The 24,497-nt window shown below is 38.7% G+C and overlaps 1 protein-coding gene and 1 long non-coding RNA gene across 4 annotated transcripts; one reads left to right on the top strand and one right to left on the bottom strand.

Annotated features, from left to right (window-relative positions):
* Nucleotides 1-9,840: 9,840 nt before the first annotated feature.
* LOC113461111 (uncharacterized) lies at nucleotides 9,841-13,742 on the bottom strand. The gene is made up of 3 exons (XR_005513108.2): nucleotides 12,984-13,742; nucleotides 11,045-11,113; nucleotides 9,841-10,027 (listed from the first exon to the last, which is right to left on the bottom strand). It is a non-coding gene; the product is annotated as an uncharacterized LOC113461111 (long non-coding RNA).
* Nucleotides 13,743-14,602: 860 nt separating this feature from the next.
* Nucleotides 14,603-24,132, top strand: LOC103695513 (putative transcription factor RL9). Of its 3 annotated transcripts, none has more exons than XM_008776868.5 (6): nucleotides 14,603-16,465; nucleotides 16,674-16,750; nucleotides 17,330-17,375; nucleotides 17,565-17,739; nucleotides 23,373-23,448; nucleotides 23,658-24,132. In XM_008776868.5, the coding sequence occupies exons 1-6, from the start codon at nucleotides 15,634-15,636 to the stop codon at nucleotides 23,769-23,771; spliced, it is 1,320 nt and encodes a 439-aa protein (XP_008775090.3). In that variant the 5' UTR covers nucleotides 14,603-15,633; the 3' UTR covers nucleotides 23,772-24,132. The 3 variants fall into 3 exon arrangements, with proteins under 3 accessions (XP_008775090.3, XP_038985293.2, XP_038985294.1); XM_039129365.2 differs by having other exon boundaries at nucleotides 14,621-16,465; nucleotides 23,376-23,448; XM_039129366.2 differs by lacking the exon at nucleotides 23,658-24,132 and having other exon boundaries at nucleotides 14,646-16,465; nucleotides 17,900-23,449.
* The last annotated feature ends 365 nt before the right edge of the window (nucleotides 24,133-24,497 follow it).

Raw genomic sequence — 24,497 nt, 5'->3', positions numbered from 1 at the left:
AATATATGATGCGGCCTCTCATCGAGCTCGGCCTCGCCCACAACCGCATCCATGTGTGTGCCCACGCCCACCTATGTGGCCGTACATTGTAACGCCACCGTGCCATGCTTTACTTGTTGGCCAACAACAGCCAAGGACAACACCATGCTGCTCTAGCCATACCTCATCACACTCATCAATGCCCTACCATTCACAGGAACGGCCTATGCCGTGCGACTCAAGCAAGCTTTAGCTGCGCGCCATATATCTAAAACCCATCTCCCCTCATGATAAGGATGGGTCATACCTTTGCCACCTAGATATCTTTACGGAAACTATAAATAGCCCCATTAGGTAACACTACATAAATTTTTGAACCACAATAGTTACCATCTTTCTTCGAAAGTATAGAAAATGAATTTGATAGAATAAACTCCAAATGGAACCTATATCCACCTCGGGGAGTCCTTAAAAAGTAAAGGGGAAGGTTGGATGATGCATGCTGAAAATAATCTTACCATTGAGATTGATGCTAAGCTCAAATAATTAGTTCAAAAGCATTGTTGCGTGTGCAACCTCTAGGGAATTTCAAAAAATGGTGAGGCTTGACTATTTAGTGGCACTTGATCTGTCTGGAGAGCTAACTTTTCGTAGTAAAAAATAAAAATAAAAATAAAAATAAAAAGCTCAAACTTTTTTTGTGGTGGTATATGTCACAGTGTTTGCAATAGGAGTGGATGTTCGATTAATTTGGAGACATAATCTAACCAAGTAACAGTTAAATAAGGCAAGCTAAGTGGTCATCTAAGATATATGCCTAGAAACAGAGGTTGCAAATATAGGCTGATTGTGAAAATGATCTATTTGGAGAATATAGGCCGATCAAGTCCGACAACCTCAGCACGTTGGCCAAGTACGTACGAAGCAAAGACATGTAGGCAGAACATGGAGCCAGTATTGACATGACTAATCATAGAAAGTGAGGTGCACAAGTAAGAATGAGCACTAACTGTAAAATGGTGGATAGGTTGGTAGTTGTAAGCTAAGTGACAGATGCTGGTATTAAAAGAAAACATAGCAGTTATAGAGGAAATTTATAAAATATAAAGGGCTGGTTTGGTTCGTGAAAAGCATCCTTTCTCATAGAAATATGGTTATAGAAAGCAGATTCCTAAAAAAAAAATGCTTGAAAAAATATTTTTAGTATGTTTGACCGATTATAGAAAAGTGACATATTTTCAGAGTGCTTATATTTGATTGATCAATCACTTTTCTTCAAAAGTTATGTGTAATTCCTATTATACCTTTAATAAAAATTAAGTCTCTAAAGCTTTGGATCAATTAAGGATAGCTGAAGGGTTTTTTTGGAAAAGAATAAAAATGTTTCGATTTTCGGCTTACGGAAAAGTAACTTTCCCATATTTCTCATGGAAAAGACTTTTCCATGAAACGTGTAAATTATATTCCTACGGGAATACAACTTTTCCGTCTCTCTCTTTTGAAAACTCCAACCAAACAAGAGGCATCTCTTTATTTTTCTGTTGACCACACTTTCCCCTCTTCTTTTTCCGCGAACAAAACGAGCTCGAAGATGTAATCCTAAGGAGGCCCTTCGCCGATCAAACAATTACCAATTATTTTATTTTGTTTTTTTCTAACTTCCAATTACTTTCATTTGTCTTACTTATCCCTAGTCCTTAGTACCTAGATTTGTAGAGAAAGTCCAAGAAGGCGACACCTTGGTAGTAAAAGTCCTTAAAAGTTTAAGATGGTAGAACCTACTATCACTCGCACCTCTGCACCTCTTTTTTCTTAGTTTGTGTTAATGGAGTCAAATTCTAGGGATACCTTGAGTGCTACTCATTACAAGGGGCCCTAAAAACACTATAAATAAACTAGTACTACTTTCTTGTACATGAAATAGTAAATTGATTGAAGCATTGGAACTCTTGTGAGTGTTTTTCATTGGTGACTCTACCTACATTCTAGTGCGACTCTTTAACAGTTCTGGTGTGTCTCCAATGTCTCTTATATTGGTGCAACTCAAAAATCCTACATGAAGTCGACATGATGTTGATGGAGATGTTGGAAGCTCGAATAATTACTAGTGTGGCTTTAGTTAGGTTGAGGGATTCAGTCAATAAGAGTCCAACAAGTTATTTTATGTAAGTATATCTTTCTGCTCATCCTAGTTTACTTTATTTTCCCCTGCATCTCAAATAATTATAAAAACTAGAAAATTATTTTATTTTTCTTTATTAGTGTAACAACCCAGGATCTCACCCAAAATGGCTAGCCAGAAGGTATTGTTTGGGTTCCTTGATCCTGTATAAGTACCCAAGATCTAACCAGCGAATAACCGATGTGGGACTAAACACACGCCCGCACGAATCCTCACAATTAGAGAACCAAGGTATTGTTCTACTATATAAGAGTCCTTGTTTAAATTATATTAGTTGTATCCTAATGTCTTGCACCTTAGCTAGGTTGTTTTGTACTTGCACACATCCATAACCTGAAGCCACTTTGACAACCCAAATGGGATAACCTTTTTGCTTCTACCAGCACACTCTCACCCCATGCAACTTGATCGTCGAGCTTCAATGCCATTGGCTTGCACCAGGATGTAGGATTAAAAGGCTTAGATCCAAAATCGATCAAGAAGTCTAAAATGTCAGCAACTCTTACTTCTAGGTTAAAGTTGAAGAAAACAAAATTGGAAGAAAGTTTGTCAAAGGCTGTCATAGGTCAAAGGTGCATTAGGAAACACCTGCTTGTCAACAACATGCACAGACCATAAAGTAATACAATTCTAGTATGAACTGATGCAAATCAAAGGTGCAATAAGAAGTAGAGAAATATGAGTCAAGAGTGTTGAAATATGCGAAGACGAAGAGAAAATAAGAGAATTATATTTCTGCCCGTCTTTACAATGCACATGAGCAGCCTTTATATAGATTAGAAGGTTGACGAAATTTAGTACGTAAGGCCAACTGAGTTTAGCATAATCAATCAATCAATGGACCTAATCAATCATATGATTTTAACACAGAGATTAAACATTTTCCTCTCGATTAACTACCAGCCACAACTATATATACCAGATCAAACTGCTGCAATTGAGCAACTACACATTGGATCTGCATGTATAGAACACACAGTCTTGTTGTATCTGTGTATTGAATTGCAGTGGGTTGGCTGGACTCTTCATATCTCATAAATGCAGCCAGCATTGTGGTCGGGTGACAAGATTAGTCTGAAGTGTTTTATATTCCAATGGCCTACACATAACTTGGGAATGCAAGCTATAGGTTTTTTCTTGCTACTTCTAACCTTTACCTGTGTTTTTGTGTGTGCATTGTTGGGTTGTTGAGGCCTTGCTTGGTGTCTCCAAGGCTTTGGAATCGGGGCCCTTTGGGCATCGGTGGAACCCCCAATGATCTCCCAAGGCACTCTGTGGGGTATGTTTATTAGCTCAAGTGAAAGTTATTAAACAGCTAATTGTACTTTCCAATGAGAAAGCCTTTTCTTTATATGCCTTGATGGAGCCTAGGGTTTGGAAAACTTGTCAGGAAGAGACAGTCAACTGGGTCTGAGGGAGGTGAACATGTGGAGATGACATAACAATGGTAGGCAAGTTTGTTGCAAGATTGGAAGGGAATATTTGGGAGTATGAGAAGGGAATTAGAACTTAGAAGGTTTCTGGCATAAGGGCTTTTACTAATGATTATGATTATAATATGTAACTATTTTAAGCACACTTGGAAGCCAAAATACACCCTTTTGGTCAATGGGGTTTACCCCAAGCACCTGACAACCCTAATTTATAATCCTATCAAGGACAAATACAGAAAATTGTTTATTTTAAACATGTAGTTGGATGTCTTACATCGCAACCTCCAATGTCCTTTGACAATTGGGCCGTATTTTGTTGAATAAATAAATATTAACGTTAGATCAAATTGGACAAAGTGATGCCCCTCTTCCTTTTTAATTAGGTATGATTATTTTGGTAGGCTTTAAGTCATACATAATAGGTTACATTAAACTCAAACACAAGCTGCTTACGCTAACAAGATGGTGTGTCCTAACTTGGCACCATGGCTAGCTCAAATAACTTATCTGTGCCTATCTTTTGCAATTCGACAAGCAAAAAGAGCACAGTCATGCATCCTAGAAACTATCATAGGTTGAAAATCTAGAATGCAAGATCTTGTGTAGAGACCATTTAAAGTTGGAGGATAACAATGGTAATGCAACATGAACTTTTGATGGGTTTACCTTTGTTTCTCTAAGATAAAACAAGACAATAAGGCAACTGTAACAACCCAGGATTTCACCCAAAATGGTTAGCCGGAAAGTATTATTTGGGTTCCTTGATCCTGTATAAGTATCCAAGATCAACCCAGCGAATAACCGATGTGGGACTAAACATACGCCCGCACGGGTCCTCACATACTCCCCCCGTTCAAGCCCTGACGTCCTCGTCAGACTAAGGGTTCATATCTATTCAAATTTAATCACAAACACCACGATCAGTCCGTGGTCAACCCCAATGGATCCGTGCTGCAGTGTCCCTAGTCCACATAAGTTATGGGCCGGGTTCGCTCTGATACCATTTATAACAACTCAGGATTTCACCCAAAATGGCTAGCCGGAAAGTATTATTTGGATTCCTTGATCCTGTATAAGTACCCAAGATCTACCCAGCGAATAACCGATGTAGGACTAAACATACGCCCGCACGGGTCCTCACAGCAACAACTTGATCTTTTGTGTTCCATCGACGTGGCATTCATCAGTAGAATACCAGATAATTTACTTTCGTCATTCAACAAGTTATCTTTCTATTATCATGAGAAAATGCATCATCCCCTATCCCACTAGTAAACGTGACAGGCGGCCTGACATCCTGCAGGTTTCGACCTATAGGTAAACTAAAGAAGAAGTGGCATATAGCATCAATACTAAGCTTTCATAGAAAGATAATTATTCATAATTCAAGATCCAACATTATTTTTCAAATATGTTCTCTGTGTATTTTATACATATTTATTATAAAAGAATATATGCTGCTTCTAGTCCTAGTCCTCTCGCTCACGGCCCATGATCCCATCCGCACTAAATGTTAGCATCTGAAAAAGGGCAAAAAAATGAAAGTGAGTTAAAAAACACAGCAAGTCACCTCTATCTCTAGTTCAATCAAGCATAATATATACAGAATATCAATTTCATTAAATTAGAGTTTTAGTTATAATTAAAAACATGCTGAAGAAAGTAAACTATATATTTTAAAAATATGTAATGCATCCAGTCAAAGATAATATTCCAAATCAATGTTTTCAATTACTCACACTCTCTTCTAGCCTTTACGATTATGGCCACAAATAATCCATGACAAGCTCCGAAAGAGACTAGCTCCTGACCACAACATGCCGCTAATCAACATGCATCAGCGATCGCTCACTAACGACCTGAAGGAGACTAATTTTGAAACCATATGGAAAATATGCTTGCAATAGTATGAGCCAGTAATCCCGCTGTTGATGTAGCATGTAAGAAAGGTAACTCCTAACTAATTTTGAAACCATAAGAAAAATATGCCTGCAATGGCAAGCGCTAGTGATCGTCCCACCAAAGGCCCAGAAGAACACTAAATCCTAACGTGTATGATCATAGTTAGGATAGAGCAAATCATTGCAATAAAAGAAAATCAACAATATCCTAATGCAACAATGATGCAATTTATACCTCAATAAATTATTTTATGCTTAATTATATATTTTTAGAATTGAACATTCATGCAAAAAATACACAACATGTAGAACGCAGTATATAGATACACAAATGATCTTTATAATCAAATCTCAATACACATAAAGTATATTATGCATATGAAAAAATAATAAAGCAGAGATACTGCTCAACTGATAAGATGTAAGAAACCCCCTTATTGAATTAGGCATGACCTATTCAAAACAATTTTCTAATGGTTAGATTTTTCTTTAAAAAAAAAACTCAACTCATATACTAAGTATTCCTACATTCGTGGGGCGACTAAAGTCCTATAATTTAGAAAGGATCCACATCAAGGGTCCTAATCCTAGATCTATCGATTGGTGGCCAGTATCCAGGCGCATGCTTCAAATCTAATCTAGTCCTTATGATGCTATCCATGTCTCCAATCTAAGAATAGTGAATTAGAGGGGTTATAATTACCTCAGTTGTTCGATCAATCCACAAAACCTGACAGGCCTCCAACATCTGGTTCATAATGATCCCCTAAACTTATATAAAAATAAATACACTAGTTTAGTGAGATAAGGAGAAAGATAGAGAGACAGAGGGAGAAAGATATAAGGACATAGATGGAGGTTAGGAGAGCAAAAAGAGTGGGGTTGGCCTTATGCCGATCACCCAAGTGAGAGAGAATTTGAGAGAGATTGGAGAGAGAAATAAAGAAAAAAATAAAACAAGGAAAAGAGAGAATGATAGAGGAAAATGAGAGAGAGAGAAAGTACGAGGCAGGGGAGGTTCTCATGGAAGGAGGAGCGAAGGAGAGAAGAAAAGCAGGGGGTGCTGGTGGCATGGCTAAGGCAGTGGCAAATGGCTTAGTCGTGGGCGGTGGGGAAGATGGTCGATGGAGATGAACAAAACAAGGAAGAGAAGGGATAAGTGCGTAGCCTAGGGAGAAAAGAGAGGATGATGGATGGCTCAGCAGTGTCATAGGCTCCTGAGGTGTGCATAGCAGCAACACTCTCACCGGTGACCCGAAGAAGAAGAACAAGAAAAAGGGCATCACAAGAGGTGCAAATCAAAGCAAGTCTTCATAGATTGCAAGAGGAGAGGGCTTGATTTTAATGTTATTATAAATGTCATCTCACTTTCATGCATAGAAGAAGAAAGGAAGGTGGGCATGATTCGCCTCTTCTCGATTGCCTCCGGCAAGCAAGAAAAGGAGGCATGATCCTTGCCCTGCTTCCTTGCTGGGTCAAGCAAACAAGGAAAGAAAAGATGGCCTCATCGCGGTTAGGCAAAGTAGAAAGGAAGGAGATTGTGGGATTTTAAAATGGATCTAGCCAACTTGGATGGTAGTCGTAGCTCCAGATTCATCCTCGTTAGCTGCCGAAGTTGGCAAGCTAGGTGAGGGATTAAAAAAAATTTAATAAGGGAGGAAAGTTAGCTCACCCCTATTTTAGGCTGTTACACCCTAACCTCCTAAAAGAAATTTCATCCCCAAAATTTAAGACTAATCTGGCCTTCAAAAATTTGAGGGTATCTAGACCTCATTTCATCTTTAAGCTATCAAGTAGCCTCTCTCTTTGTATGGTTGCTCCACTGGACTTTTATATGTAGTGTGGTATGCCATCTCAAAACTTAATCCCTTCTGTCTATAATCTTGATAGGCTACTCCTGATGAGAAAGATCATCATTAAGTTGCAGAAGTTTGAACCTTACGACATGACTAGGATTTGGCATATACTTTATCAGTATGGAGATATGGAACACATTGTGCGCCCCTCCCAAAATTGATGGAAGAGCCAAATGATAGGCTACCTCTCCAACCCTATCTAAGATCTCGAAGAGCCCCATATATTTGGAACTCAATTTGCCTCAAACATCAAATCTCATTACACCCTTGGTAGGAGATACTTTGAGGAATACATGATTTTCCCTTTGAAAATTTAGTTCTCTTCTTTTTTTTTAACATAACTCTTTTGTCTACTCTGAACAATGAGATGTCTCTTCTGGATGAGCTAGATCTTATCTACTATTTGTTGAACAATCTTTGGGCCTACCAATTTTTTCTCACATACATAATTCTAACAAATTAGAGATCTGCATTTTCTTCCATGTAGAGCTTCAAATGAGGCCATCTAGATGCTAGTAGTTATAAGTAAACTCCACAGGATGCAAGTGTTTGTCCCAAGAACCCTTCAAATCTAGCATGCAAGCTCTTAGCATGTCCTCTAAAATTTGAATTATGCTTTCCGACTATCCATTTGTCTGAGGGTGGATGGCCATGCTAAATTTTAGCTTGGTCCTCATGGCCTGATGCAAACTTTTTCAAAATTTAGAGACAAACCTTAATTCTTGATCATATACTATAAATTTAGGAGCACTATGGAGTCTCACAATCTCATCTATATATAGCTTGGCCAGTATTTCAAGTGAGAAACCATTCTGGATGGGCAAGAAGTATGCTGGCTTCATGAGTCGGTCCATGATCACCGAAATTGCATCATTACCTTTATGATTCTTGGGTAGCATAGACATGAAGTCCATAGCTATATGATCCCATTTCCATACTAGATAAAAAGAGGTTGCAATGGTCCTACCGGCCTTTGGTGCTCAGCCTTAACTTGCTGACAAGTCAAAATCACTGGACAACATATTAAATAATTTTTCTCTTCATGACACTCTACCAAAAATTCTCTCTTAAATCGCTGTACATTTTCGTACCACGAGGGTGAACAGTGCAGGCAGATCTATGAGGCTCTTACATAAACTTTGTCAGTTTTGTATTCCTTAGAGTGCAGAGCCTATTACTGAATCCTAGAGAGAATCCTCATGGATCCTAAACTTTTTTCAAACACTAGACTCTATTTCTGCTCTAATTCTCACTAAATTCGGCTCTTCCCTATGAGACGCTTTAATCCTTTCGATTAGGGTAGGCTACACTATGAAGGCAGCAAGCTAACATCCAAAATTGTGTAGCAGCACCTCAATCCCTGATCTCTTTAGTTCTTCTAAGAGAACTTCTGTGAAGTGATCAGAGCTGCTATATCACTAGAGGATTTTCTACTTCAGGAATCTGCGACTATGTTAACTTTCCCTACGTGGTAGCTAATGGTTAAATCATAGTCTTCTAATAACTCCAAATATCTTTTCTGTCTCAAATTCAGCTTCTTTTGAGTGAAAATAACTTGAGTCTCTCATGGTTAGTTAAAACCTCACAAAGTTTTTCATACAATTAATGCATCTAATTTTTCAAGGCAAAAGCAATCGCTACTAGCTCCAAGTCATGCGTTGGGTAATTATGTTCATATTGTTTTAACTGTCTTGAGGCATAAGCCATAACTTTTCAATTTTGTATTAATACACAACCCAAGCTCTTCTAGGAAGCATCATGAATCCGCTATTTTCAGAAGGCAGAGTGAGAAGAAGAGTCATCACTAGGCAGTTCTTCAACTTCTGCAATACCTGGAGAAACCTTCAGCAAATTTTTTGTAATATCTAGCTAGCCCAAGAAAACTACAGACTATATCTAGGTTGGTCGGCTTCAGATCATTTTCATTCTTTTTCACAACTTCTAGCCAAATATTAGCTTTGTCTTATAGTTGGTAAGCTGCAAAGCAAACCTTCTCTTGAATCTGTACGGTCCAAGGCAACAAAGGCTTTCTCCATCTCATTTAGCCATTTTAGTGTCTCTGAAGGTTTAGGAGATCCCTCAAAGTTTGGTGGTGCCATTTTCTTGAACACCACGATGCCTTTCTCCACCTTTGTTGATTTTCCCGCCTTAATCCTTGGCTACATCTCCTATAGAAGATAGGTCAAGACCCAAACAAAATTGGCCATTTGGCCTTAATTTCTTAGATCTCGACTAACTTTTTGATTGTTGTCAGCATTGATTGAGGTGTCATCTTGATAGCAAGTGAAGTTAACATCCTTCCTTCTCACCCCTCCCCTCCACCCCCAATCGACAGGCTATCAACTACCCAAGAGGCAGAAAAGGCATGATGTGCATGCCCTTATTATGCCCCATCCCCGCTAATATGAACGACATATGATAGATGGCCATGCGCCAATAAGGTATAAACTGTAGGACATGTAAAACGAAAGAAAAGGTTACATATAGTATTAAAGCAGGAAAACTAAAATACCAAGCTTTTATAGAATGATAATTATTCATAATTCAAGGTCTAATATTACTTCCAAACATGTTCTTTATGGATTTTATAGATATTTATTACAAAAAAAAGAGTTGCTTCTACTCCTTGTCCTCTCTCTCATAGCCCATGGTCCCATCCATACTAAATGTTGGCATCTGAAAAAGGGCAAAAGAAATGAAAGTGAGCTAAAAATCCCAATAAGTCACCTCTATCTCTAGTTCAATCAAGAGTAATATGCACATAATATCAATTTCAAAATATAAGAGTCTCAATTATAACTAAAGATATGCTGAAGAATGTAAATTATATATTTTAAAAATATGTAATGCATCCGGTCAAAGGTAAAATTCCAAATCAATCTATTTAACCACTCACAGTCCCTCCTAACATTTATGACTATGGTCACGATCGGCCTATGAAAAGCTTCAAAAGTGACTAGCACCTGACTACAGCATGTTGCCAATAAACATGTGCCAATGATCACCTCTATGGAAGCCCAAAAGAAGACTAATTTTGAAATCACCTACAATAACATGCCAGCAATACCCAAAAGAAAATTAACACTTGACTACAACATAATGACAATCGGCATGCGCTAGTGATCAACCCACTAGAGGCCTAGAAGGAGACTAGATCTTGACCCTTATGATCATAGTCAGGCTAGAGAGCAAATTATTGCAATGAAAGAAAATCAACAATGTCCTAATAATTATACTATAATTTAATATATTAATAAAGTATTTCATATTTAGTCATATATTTTTAGAATTAAATATTTTTGTAGAGCATACACAAAAAATAAAATACAACATATAACATATAGATGCCCGAATAATATTCATAATCAAATGTCAATACATATAAAGTATATTATACAAATAAAAAGGTACTAGAATAGAGGTACTTACTGCTCAAAGGCATTCCCTAATCACTAGATTTTCCCTCTAAAGCAAAAGATATTATTTTAAAAGAAAAAAAATGCAGCAAATATGCTCCCTATGTTTGTGGGGCCCACTTGAAGTCCCATAATTCAAAGAAGATCCACATCAAGGGTCATGACCTCAGATCTATCGATTGATGGGTAGAATCTGGGTGCATGCTTCAAATCTATTCATGATCCCATTTACCTACTCCAATCTAAAAATAGTAGAATCAAGAGGGGTTGGAATTACTTCAGGGGTGGGAAAGTTTTCGAGAACCTGAAATGGTTCCAAGATTTGGTGCTCTGCACTCTCATAGACCTACATAAAAATAAATAAATCATGTTAGAGAGAGAAAGAGAGATGGAGAAGTAGAGAGAAAAAGATATATAGGGATATAGAATTATAGATGGAGGTCAAGAGGGTGAGAAGATAGGGGGGTCGGCCTTATGTCAATTAATCAAGTGTGAGAGAATCCAAGAGGAAGAGCGGAGAGACAAATAGAGTGAAAGAGAGAAATGAAGAAAAAGAGAGAACATGAAAGAGAAAGAATGATAAAGGAAATGAGAGACAAAGCCATAGGCAGGGGAGGTGTCCATAGAAGGAGAGGAGGGGGGAAGAGAAAAGAAGTATAAGATGCTGGCAGTCTAGCTAGGACAATGGTGGAAGGCTTGCTTGTGGGCTCAAGGATGATGGCCGGTGAAGATGGACAAAATTTGGGAGGGAGAAAGAGGGCAGAAGGGTCTCAAATCAACCATCCAGTGGGATAGGCTTGGCTTGAAAAAAAAAAAATAAGGATGATAGAGGGCTCACCGGTGTCATAGCTGCCCCTGTGTGCACGGCGACGGTGCTTTCATCCGTGATCCAAGGAGGAAATTAAAAGAAGAATGAGTGAAGGGGCCGATGTAGAAGGTTGAAAAACAAAAGAAAACGTACTTGATTTTAAGGTTATCATGGGAGTCAATCTCACCCACATGTTGAGGAGAAAAAAAGAAAGGAGAAGGGTGCAATCTACCCCTCCTTGGCTGGCTCCGACAAAAAAGAAAGAAGGAAATCTCCTTCCTTATTAGAAGTAGCAAGAATGAAAGAAAAATAGGTACATTTTCAAACAATTTTGGCCATATTTGAATATCTTCAGACCGATTTGGAAGGTAATTGAAGCTCTCGGATTCACCTTTGCTGGCCAATGATGGCAAGCTAGGTGGGGGAGAAAAAGTAATGGAAAGAAAGAAGAAAAATCAACCATCCCCTATTTTGGAATGTTACAGTCTTTGCTCGAGTAGCATTCATAGTGTGGCTACTGTTAGCCACTAGAGATCCCTTAGCAAGGTCAGCAACTTTACGGGTCTTGGTTGAGGCCATCTCAATCTATATCCACAAAAAAAAAAATTATCTTTGAAATTATTATTTAATTAGACTAATTTTAGTATTAAGATTTTTTTTTGCTCAAAAAGATATTATTCTAAGGTGTTCTTCATATCCCAACATTCTATCCACTCTCACTACCTAGCTTCTGATTACAACATCCTAGCAATCGATATGTGCTAGTGATTGCCCCACTGTAGGTCCATGAAAGAGGCTAGATCCGGATTTTTGTGATCAAGGTCAAGCTAAAGAGCAAATCATCGCAACAAAAGAAAATCAATAATGTCCTAATGCAACAATGATACAAATTTATACCATAAGAAATTATTTTATGCTTAATCATATATTTTTACAATTGAATATTTATGAAGAGCATAAACAACATATAGACTATATACAAATGCACAAATAATATTTATAATCAAATCTCAATACATATAAATTATATTATACATATGAAAGGATACTAGAGTAGAGGTACTTACTGCTCAGCCAACAAAGTACAAGAAACTTCCCTATTGAATTTGGCACAATCTATTCAAAAGTATTTCCTAATGGTTAGTTTTTTCTTCTAAAGAAAAAGATAATATTTTAAAAAAAAATTATATACACATAATGAGGATCCCTACATTCGTGGGGTTCACCCGAAGTTTCATAATTCAAAAATGATCCATATCAGAGGTCGGGATCCCAAGTCTATCAATAGATAGCCAGGATATGAATGCATGCCTTGAATCGAATTTAGTTCTCATGATACTATCTACCCCACCCTCCCCCCTGCCACCACCAATCTATAAATAGTTAGAGCAAGAGTGGTTGAAATTACCTCAATAGTGGGATCAGTCTGCAAAGCCTCACATGCCTCCAAGATTTGGTGCTCCTTGCTCTCCTACACGTATATAAAAATAAATAAACTAGTTTAGATAGAGAAAGAGAAAGATAGAGAGGCAAAGGAAGAAAGACATAGGAACATAGATGAAGGTTAAGAGAGTGAGAAGATGGGGGGTCAGCCCTATGCCGATCATTCAAGTTTGAGAGAATCCGAGAGAGAGCGAAAAGAAAAATAAAAAGGAAGAGAGAACATAGCAAAAAGAGAATGTGAGAGGAAAATGAGAGGGAGGGAGAGAGCGTGGGGGAGAGAAGCATCCATGGAAGGAGAGGAGGGAAGGAGAGAGGAGAAGCAAGGAGTATTGGCGGCCTGGCTATATATGGCAGTGGTGGAAGGCTTGGTCATGGGCAGCGACGATGATGGCCGGCGGAGATGGACAAAATAGAGAAAAAAGTGGAAAGGTTCTCGGATCAATGAAAACAGACAGTTAAGGACTCTGCATGAAAAGAAAAGAGTGGGTGATGGAGGGCTCATCAACATCGTGGCTCCTTGGACGTGCATGACAACGGCACCCTCATCAGTGATCTAAGTATAAGAAGAATAAGAAAAAGGGCACTGCATGAGGTGACAATCAAAGAAAGGCTTGATAGATTGAAAACGAGAATGGCTTGATTTTAATGTTATAATGGGCGTCAATCTCGCCCGCACACATAGGAAAAGAAAGAAAGGAGGACGGCATGATTCGCCTCTCCTCGGCTTTATCTAGCAAATAAGAAAAGGAGGCATGACCCTTGCCCTCCTTTCTTACTGTGTCAAGCGAAAAAAAAAAAGAAAGGATGGTCTCCATCACGGTTAGACGAAGCAAAAAAAAAAAGAAATTGAGATAATGACGAGATTTAAAATGGATCCTACCATTTTACCCTTGCTGGCTGCCAAAAATGGCAAGCTGAGTGAGGGAGAAAAAGAAATGAAACAGGAGAGAAATATCAGCCCTCCCATATTTCGGGTCATTACAAAATATGACCAAAATGATCAAGGCCTCAAAATCCTAGATCGTCCAAACACTATTAATGAAGTTGTAAAATCCTTTTCGTTTCTACTTTCCCCTGGTTCAATCAGTTGCCATTGAATTTTAATTTTGCTCGATTATTAGTGGACCATACAACCATGAGTTAGCCCGCCTTTGGAGCTCCTTAGCTACCCAATCTTGGCACAGGCAGGTTCTTCTCCTTGTACACCATCAAGAAAACTTACTCGCAAGCTAGCTTGTAAATTCAGTAATCGAAATGTGGAGAGGATAAGCTCAACTGTGGATAATGATATGATATTTGATTAGGTCACTTCTAATATTGATCTACAGTATATATAAACAGATCAACAATTATACACTTAATTATACGTAACTGAAACTTCCTATTCGCACAGTAGGAATAAAAACCATGCAAACGCTGTCGTCATATGCGGTGGGAAGAGTGAATAATTGAAAGCGGCCGCACACTGTTCGGCAAACTCATGGGACATTGGAACCCACCCACATTTCCAATCCAATTTATGGGTGAGAAAGGGATGGGCAGAGCTCCCGACTCCTCTCTTTTCCCCGTTAGAAAAAGGATTGAGAGAGACCGACATAGAGCGAGTCATCACGGTCCCAAACCGCAGGGTGTGGGGGAAAAGGAATCCCCGCACGAGCCTCCAAACCCTCCTCTTTTCTTTTCCCTTCTTTCTTTCCCTTCTCTCTCTCTCTCTCTCTCTGTCTCTCTATTCTTGAATTGATAATGGTAGTTTTATAACCCGACGTCTCCGGGGTAGCAGATCCGAAGGCCCCCCGTTTCTTTAGTGTTTTGACTATTTGGATCTCTCTCCCACTATACTTTTCTCGAGTGTCATTTTCTCACATATACTCTCTCTCTCTCTCTCTCTCTCTCTCTCTCTCTCTCTCTCTCAGAGGGAAGACCTCAAATCCTTTCCAAATGCCCCTTTCTTTCTCCATTCCCCCACATCCACTAAGGTTATTCGAACACATTGATAACCCCTCCTCTCCTTCTCTCACTCACCCTCCTTACCCTCTCCTTGAGCTCTCCTTTCAGACCTGCCATCGAAACAAGGCTCCAAACAGACAGATAAACTCTTATTCTGATTTCTCCTTCTCTACTCTTCCCCTTGTCTACTCTTCTCGTCCTTCCTCTCTACAATCCTAGCAAAACCACCACACACCAAGCTGAATCTAATCTCTCTCTCTCTCTCTCTCTCCCCATCTATCTCTCTCTGAATTGTGTTCTCTGGATCATGGGATATAAGAGCAAAAGGAGGAGATAATGAGTATAACTTGAGCTTCCAAAATCCCTTTACCATCTCCATTCTTCCCATCAAAGGAAAGCCTTACCGCACTTAGTCTCTGCGGGAAATTACTCTTCCTGTAAAAGAATAGAAGAGTCTCCCACACCTCTTGTTTTCCCTCTCCTTCTCTTTCCCTTCTTCAATAGCTCAAGTGGAGACCGAAAAAAGGAGATGAGGTAGAATTCTCATGAGAATTGCTAGTGATCATATTGTGGATGCTGAATTTCGAAATAGGAAAGTGAGTTCAGATAGCCATCAATTCATACATCAAGTGTAGAAGAGAGAAAAAGGTGAAGGTGAAGAAGATAGAATGCCGATTGAAGAGGTCCTCATGGAAGCCACCTCCATGCCGTCACCCGACCTCTCCTTGCACATCAGCCCGCCAAACAGCGTCCCCTCCTCCACCTCCGGCATAGCCTGTGCCGTTGACTGCGACCGCGGCCACGACCTGCGACGGTGGGCCGACTCCCCGGAGTCCCACCGTTACGGCTCCAATGCCTTCCCCGAGCTCTCACTCTCACACCCCTCGGCCACCTTCGAGGCTGAGAAGACGCAGCAGCGGCAGGGCCCATCGGCAGCGCCACCGCCATCGAATGACCACTGCCACCACGCCCACCACCACAGTATCGGAATTGGGTCATCGGTCCACACATCATCGGAAGGCTCGAGGCCAATTAAGGGGATCCCCATCTACAACAACACCCCCTTTCACTTCCTCCCCTTGGACCACTCCAAGATAGGATTCCACCACCCAGCGTCCGCCTACCCTCCGACATGGTCCTCCTCGTCTTCATCGATGCAGTCGTCCTCCTCGTTGGCCTCACCCTCCAATTTGGACCATGCGGCACCCCTTCTCCACCGAGCAGGTGGGGTTCCGCCGATGGGCTCATCGTACCACCACCGGTTGGTCGCAGCGCCGACAAGTTTCAATTGGTTGTCATCGGAGTCATTCAAGTCACACCACCAGCTCCACCACCATCAGTATGGTATGGGGCCGTTGGACGCCCCACACAGCATGATAAGGTCGCGGTTCATGTCGAAGCACCCGACGAGAAGGAGCATGAGAGCGCCAAGGATGCGGTGGACAAGCACCCTCCATGCCCGTTTTGTCCATGCTGTTGAGCTCCTCGGCGGGCATGAGAGTATGACTCTCCGTTTCCTTCCTCCCCTCTTCACCTCTAATTTTCCCTTTTTTTTCTTTTTTCCTTTTCCCATTGATGATATCGTACTTGGTGCTTGGTTGCTTGTTTAGTATTTTGGAATGCATTGTCCTCTTCCTTTTCTTCCTTATATTTGTTGGTTATGTTGGTGCTTGAGTGTTATGTTTGTTATGTGGATTTTTTTTTTCAGGGGCCACTCCAAAGTCAGTTCTTGAGCTCATGGATGTGAAAGATCTTACTCTGGCCCATGTCAAGAGCCATTTGCAGGTATTTTCCCTTATAATTCTTCGCATTGTGTTCCTCTTTATCATCTCGCTCTTCCATTCCCTCAACCCCCCTCTCCCGAGGGGAGGGGGGCACAAGAGCTAATGGATGCAGTGAATGAGTGACTGACTGAGTGAATGAATGAATAGATGGGTGTGCTTCTCCAAGACAACAGACTGCCATACACAGAAAAGATGAGAGAAGGGGGCGGGGGGTGGGGAGAGATAGAGAGGGGGGGGGGGGGGGGGGGGGGGGGGGGGGGGGGGGCGGGGGGGTGGAGAGAGAGAGGAGTGGTAAGAAAAGTTGCCATCATTTCACAATAATACAACACCATACATAGAAGCAACGCCCCAAAGCGTCAACCTCGTGGGTAATGGCATGGGGAAAGCAAGAAGACCCCTCAAAAAGAAAGGATACATTTGGATTGAGAGTTGGGTTTTTCCTCCATGCTTGTCTTCTCTCTCTTTTTCTTTTCTAGCAACCTCACTTCTCTTTTCCTTTCTTCTTATCTACCCACCTCTCTCTCTCTCTCTCTCTCTTTTTCTTTCTTTAATGGCCTTTGGTTTTTTTTCTCCGTTGCAGATGTATAGGACTGTGAAGACCACTGACAAGCCTGCAGCTTCCTCAGGTAATTCTCCTCATTTACTCTCTCTCTTTTGTTTACCTGAGGCCTTAAAACTTCGTCGGAGATCTTCACTAAAACCATACTGTATTAATTGGTTGTCTCCAAATAAGTATTTCCTTGAACCATGTATCAGTATAATACATTTCCATTGATACTCCCTCACTGTATTTCTCCTATCCTACATATTTGCAGGTCAATCAGACGGCTCCGGTGAAGAAGATTTTGGACCCGGCACCACTGGTCTAAACTTCCGACGGTTCATCAAGCAGAGAGCGACAGAAAGGCCTGTCCAACCACAAGATATGGACTATTCTTCAACCACTGCTACCGATGCCCCCAGTACTATAAGGTGGAGCAACTCATCAAGGTAACCACACCTCTTCTCCCTTGTGATCTTTTGGCAGGGATATGTACTTCTTCATTGCATGGAATTAGGCTTTGGTTAGAGGATTGACAAGCAAACATACATGAGGAATAAAAGGAGCCTGATGGCAGCTTTTGCTTTTCTCCCCCTCTTTGGGTTTTAGATTTCATGTGCGCATATAGTGCTTAGCTTGGACGACCTAAAAGAAAAGCTAAAGAAAGAAAAGAAGAGTGGCAACTGGCAAGTTACAAGCTCAGAGGGCTATATCAAAGAGCATCTAACTTTATTATAGGGATGCTTGTTCATTTTTTAGGAAAAGAGTTGGGTTGCCTATGCTTATTTCTACCATTAAGAAGATAAGATTTTCTTGGCATTAGGCCCCTATTCATAGCATCTCAAAGGAGCTAATGTTCTGTCACATAAGACCAAAAAGACCCCCACGCCCCTTGAGGCCTTGACTTGTGTATACTTATTATATTAGAATATTGGGACGTCCTATTTGTTTCTTGGGCATTGCTTTGTCGTTTTCCTCCTCTTGTACATGACTTTATCTTTCCTTCCAATGCATGGCTCTGATTCCAGGAATATGTTTTGACCTGACAAGCCCTAATTCATAGAAATATGTTTCTGTCTCTGCTCTTCTTTTTTCTTTTTTTTTTTTTTAAGTGTATTGTTTATGCGCTTTTTCCTCTCTCATTCTTTGCTTTTTATCTTGCTCGAACCAGTTTCGCACTACAGTTGGTGCTTCTTTTCCTTTATCTTTTCTGGTTTATTTCCTTTTCTTCTCTGCCTCACAAAAGTTCAACGCCTTGGAGGGATAGATGTGGTGAAAAACTTCGTAAAGCTGCCTCATCTTACATATTAGAGTATTGTGTCTTTTTTATATCTTTGGGCACTTAATACATGCAGCGTAATTGCCAGTTATAACTCCTAAACTATAGAGAATGGATTTTCAATCTTACGTTATTTCGCTTAGTACAGAGACGATTATGTTGAAAGCCTGGACCTGTTATTAGTACCTTTTTTTGCTTCGGAGTAAGAGATTATTTTTATTGGGTATGCGACAAATAAGCTTAGCTGGAAAAAAAATTTCCAAATATTTTCTTGAGAAATGAATTATTGAATTATACATATTATTTACGTCAGATGATTGTTTTATGAGCAAACTTTTGGTTTTGTATGTTCAGAAACTTATCCTTTTGTATGTTTCAAACTGATTTACAATAATAATCAAAACCTGTACTGTCAGTTGATAAAAGATTACTTCTGAAGCATAGATTTAAAGTGAGGGGAAAAGAATCTTTGACAAGGAAATCATTTCTGGGTGTGAAGGCCATTTCCATATGGGTGGAAGATGTTCATTATTTACTTTCAATAAAATTCAACTGCTTATAGCTCAAATAACACATTATTCCCTTTGGTAATATATGACTGAAAAAAATATCTAACTAAATAGAATGAAAACTTGGGAACTGGAGCTGCTAAGTCATTTTGATCCATAAGTATTTTAAAGTAGCATTCAAACACTGCAAAGTATTCATCTTCTATAGCGTCATGACCATTATTTACTTGCTAGTTTTTCAAAAAATCATGAGCAGTGGCTTCAAAAGTGGTGGGTTGTGGATCCATTTGCTTTGTTCCATAGATATCCGTTGTTATAAAAACACATGCATTTTAGGGTTTCAAAGTGAGAAATAAAAGACATTTTACAAAAATAATATTTATTGTTTTCTTGATGGAAGAGGAGGTCTAGATCCAAACACAGAAAAATAATATATCATGTAGTATAAAACAAACATTCAAAATTTTATAAAAGATCTTTCTAAAAAACAATTCTGCAGAAGGCAACGAATAATTTAACGTTAACTGTTAAAAAGAAATTTAACTGAACTGATTTGGTTTCTTCAAGATCTTGCTCTCTTGTTTCCGAGAAAAAACAATTGAAGATAGGTTTCCCGAGTGCATTTTATCTCCAATTTCGTAACTTGTGAAATTATTTATTAAATACGACTTCTGACTGAAAAGAGACTTTGTGATACTTGGTAAGCAAGAAGCTTTTTTTTATCCCCTCCATTCTTTTCATTTACCAAGTTCCATAAAGAGCTCAAACATCTAGTCTCATATGATCGATATCACACAAACAACAATGATTCAGTTATTGTGTGCATGTGCATGCGTTTGCACACATGCATGTACGGGCGTGTACATACGTACGCACGTACAGACATGCATATATACATACATACATGCATACATATGTAGATTCATGTAGATAGGGAGAGGGAGAGAGAGAGAGAGAGAGAGGTAGCTAGATAAAGAGAATGGTATAATGGATTTCACACAAAAGTTGCTAACATGCAAAATTTTAAAAGATTCTTGAAGACTAACTAGCATTTGTTCAGAATTGTCTCTAATAACTTAATGAAATCTGAAAAGCAAAGCACCATCTATTACATCATTAATAAGTTTATATGCTACAACTCCTCGGTGTAGGAATTGCATCTGTAAACATTCATTTTGAGGAAAGTGGTTGCGCCAAATGTAAGCCAATCCTGCTGCCATATACCTTGCTAACTAGAAATATTCTATTTTTACTCACTTAAGTCATTGGAAACTTTTCATAGACGGAACCCCATTTTTTATATATCATATTAATATGATGAGAGAGCTTAATTATGAGCCAGTTGCTTCATATATATCGTAGCCACCATCAAAGAGTAAGCATGCTAATTAGTTGAGATGGTAAAGTCATTAAACAATGGATGCCCGTGATTTTTGTGGGTACCATCCCACCTTCAACCTGATTTTGGCCAGGCTTCCTCCCATGCTAGGTTTCATATAAAAGAAAAGCTCGATTTTTATCTCTATGAGTGTACATATCCTTATCCTCACTATTGAAGATCCTTGTACTCATGATTTATTAACCTTGCTAGTTAGTGAAAACATTTCCTAATCTGAATGAAACTCCTAATCTATCAAAGTTATACTTAATTTTTTACAATTTAATATAAGTTCAAAGAGTCGTGCAGGCGTGTGTTTAGTGCCACATCGGTTATTCATCGAGATCTTGGGTACTTATATAGAACTAAGGAATCCAAAAAGTACCTTGCGGCTATTTATTTTGGATGAGGTCCTAGATTGCTACAAATAGTATCAAAGCGAACTTGGCTCATAGCCTATGTGGATTAGAGGACACTGCAGTACGAGTTCATTGAGGCTGAACACGGGCCTATCGTGGTATTTGTGATTAGATTTGAATGGATTTGAACTCTTAACCTAACGAGGATGTCAGGGCTTGAATGGGGGGAGTATGTGAGGATTCCATGCGGGCATGCATTTAGTCCCATATTGGTTATTCGTCGAGAAGATCTTGGGCATCTATACGTGACTAAGGAACCCAATAAGTGCCTTTCGGTTATCCTTCATTTTAATGAAGGATCTTGCTTCATGTTTTAACATGGATGCATGTAGTAGCCTTTGCACTAAAACCTGTGAATTTACTGAATTTGATATACTTCTTGTGATGAAGTCTTATTTATATGTTAATCACTGTACTGTGCTTATTTTTTTCGTTTTTCAGTTTTGTTTCTGGAGTTTGTATGGTTCTTAATTTGAATTTTGCATCATAAAAGTCTACATTTCAAAATAAAATAGATCTCAGAAAATAAATATATTTTAAATTTGGCCTAACATATCATTAACATGTCCTATACAGTCTAACAGCGAAAGTTGTTTCTTCAGATATAACAAATAAAAATTAATCACCGGGCAGTGCTCAATAATGAATTCTTAATAGGCTTCTGACAAAAAAAAATCTTAGTAGGCTCAGATTATGGGGAAAAAGAATGCACGTTCCAATTTATAAGTCCTTTGACCACTTCCGAAATACTTCCATTCTAGGAAATTGACTTTGCCTGTTTACGCTAGCATAGGTAGGCAAAATGAGATAGGTCAACAATATGCAGTATTATTGCTCTTGTTTGCAAAGGCAACTTTAGGACAAACATTTATTATCAAATAGATTATTTTTTTGTAAAATTCTGAAACTATTCATGGGAGTTACAGATTTGTTCATGAATACTAAGCAATACTTGAAGAATCTCATATTAGGGAATTTGGTGAACATCACATAAATCTCACTGGAAGATCTTTGTTCATTTCTGCAATTTTATCACACAGATATTTATTTAACATTACAAATTATTTAATGAAATAGTCCCTAAGCAGTTCATTGTTGTCCATTATGGTATATAAAGGAGCATTTGGAAACTTTTTTGATCTAAGCTAATAAATATTAGTTGTTAAATAGAAAAGTTAAAGCATAAGAAATTATATCTAACATTACCATCCATGATGAGAAGTATTACACTCTTTATGATGAAGAAATCAAGTTTGAAAAACTGAATAGAATGCACAAATTATGCATGAAATAGAGTTTAATCATTCATTATGAAACTTATTTCGATGTTAACAACTTCAAGGCTGACACCCACCCTTCAATTTAATTATTGTAACAAATGTACATAAAGTAATTTTTAGGAACTATATGAAACTTGCTACTTTAAAGCAACCTGATCTTGCATAATGACACCATGTCAGGATAGACACAGATGTGAACCAATTAACATGTAGCACATTTTTAGTGGTATCTCTACTTGTAAATTATCTAGAGAAGAAAAGAACCACAGTCTGCCTTGTACTTTGTTAAAATGCATTTTAGAAGAAGTGTAAGAGTTGAACAGGTCAACAATATAATCAAAAATATGTAATACTGACTAATGGTTCTGTGCATGTTCAATCAATAAATAAGGAGGGTTTCAGGTTTTTGTGCAGAGGTAAGGGAAGAGTAAGGAATGAGATATTTATGTACATGACAGTTTTTTAGAAGGTTTTGAATGAGCAGCTAATTGGAGTTGTAGATCATATCCCAAATGGTTGGAATAATGCTGCTCAGTTGTGATTATTGAAATTAAGAATGAAGTGAGATAAATGCCCGGGTTTCTGATGATCATGAGGATGGCCACAAAATGTATAGATCCATTCGTTTTGGTATCAGTGCTTAAAACAGGCGATATACAAGCTTGGCTGAATTTGTAATCACTAAAATAAGTGGTCCACTGTATAATATTCTTATAAATGAGGCTTCTACCTAGATATTCTTCAGGAAATAATTCAAAGCTTAAATGGGTATCTTTTCGAGAGAAAAAAAAAAGAATAAGAGATGTTTTTCATGGATATCAAAGAAATTATACTCATCTATCTGGTTGGTGGTAGTTGCAACTAGTCATGGTTTGAAATGATAGACCTTGTGCAAAAGATGGGCTATGCAACATGATACTGAAGCATTAGAGGTGTTTTGGCTAAAACTGAAAAACAAAAGAAAAAAAAATCTCCTCCTATATTGATCTAACGAGCAAGATATAAAATTAGGCACAACCAAAAAAAGTTGGTCTTCTGAGTTTCTAATTGTCTATCTTTTTCCAACATCAGTATCTGTTGGTGTACATGATTTATATGATTGACATGATGTGCTTGGTCTTTCTGGAAAATGGTGCATGCTTTGGTTGAGAAAGGTTTCGTTGCTATATGAATCTCAAAAGTTTTTGCATGACAAAAGCTCCTTTAAATAATTTCAGCAGAGGAACATGGCTACAAACAAACCTAAGTGACAACGATGGGCATAGATCAACAATGTTCTCATCTCAGATTGAGGTATTAACTTACATGCAATCATCAATTCAATTCTTATATGGCATGCATTACAACTAATCGAGCCTACTAAATGCTTCAACACCGCCCTCTCCCTCTTCCTCCTCCTCCCCCTCCTCCTCCTCGATCTCTCTCTCTCTCTCGTCTGTACTTAAGGGTGTGGAAGCAAATGCATGAAGGAACATGCAGAGTAATGACTTTAACTTGTACAGGATAACAATCCTTGCCGATTTAATGGTTTGCAAGTTTCTCAACAAAAGCTCAAAAACCCTAGCTTGGAGTTCACCTTGGGAAGACCAGACTGGTGCGGCGCAGAGCATGATTGATGCTAATAAAGCCTAATCCTCATGGTTTTGGCTCACTTGTTTCAGAAATGGACAAAGAGATCGAGAAGACCAAAAAGCTTAATCCTTGCATCACGATGCCCTCATTGTCACTAAAGATGACTAGAAAGAGGGAAGCCTATATTAATGAATTTGAGGGTACAGAGGCAAACTTTATTGCATCAGGCATTCATCTCTTTTTCTTTTCTTCTTTTTCTGTCGCCGAATTACAGTCATTGTGGAGTGCGAAAGATGAAGTTGGAAGCTGTTATGCAAATGGAAAGTGGGAAAGAAGGAAAAGGAATATGTTCTAATGGAGGAATCTCAACAATATCAATTTTCATCTTCTGTTTCCTTTTCTAAACTTTTCTCCGTGTCTCCTATGTTAGCGGCTCCTTTTCAGTCCTTATCATTAAAGTGTAAAAGCTTTGACCAAGATCCATACCAATTCCCTTAAGCACAATATAAAAATGATCTAAGTGGAGGAAATATCGTACTATATCCACTCGCATAACATGCAGGCAATGTGTCAAGATGAAACACATGATACATGGATAATGGAAGGAATACTATGTTAGAGGTATGATTGTCATAAATTGTCAATATTGCTTAAAAATAATAATTCCAACAAATTTAATAATAACATAAATTGCACAATTAAATAGAAAAGAAGACGTGCTTGGTTAAAGGTATGTGAAAATAGAACCCTAAAAATGAATTTCATCTCGT

The sequence above is a fragment of the Phoenix dactylifera genome, chromosome 5 (genome assembly GCF_051530095.1).
Source record: "Phoenix dactylifera cultivar Ajwa chromosome 5, Ajwa_hap1_PhDact_Kaust_v1.1, whole genome shotgun sequence".
NCBI lineage: Eukaryota > Viridiplantae > Streptophyta > Magnoliopsida > Arecales > Arecaceae > Phoenix > Phoenix dactylifera.
Note: the sequence above shows the minus strand (reverse complement) of the source record. Positions and strands in the feature narration are given on the sequence as shown.

What these genes read in the sequence shown, in the direction of transcription:
- LOC103695513 (XM_008776868.5), top strand. Translation starts at nt 15,634, where the DNA reads ATGCCGATTGAAGAGGTCCTCATGGAAGCCACCTCCATGCCGTCACCC. An exon ending in AGGTGGAGCAACTCATCAAG is followed by an intron (nt 17,740 to 23,372) that starts GTAACCACACCT and finishes AAATAATTTCAG; the next exon opens with CAGAGGAACATGGCTACAAA. An exon ending in TGTTCTCATCTCAGATTGAG is followed by an intron (nt 23,449 to 23,657) that starts GTATTAACTTAC and finishes TAACTTGTACAG; the next exon opens with GATAACAATCCTTGCCGATT.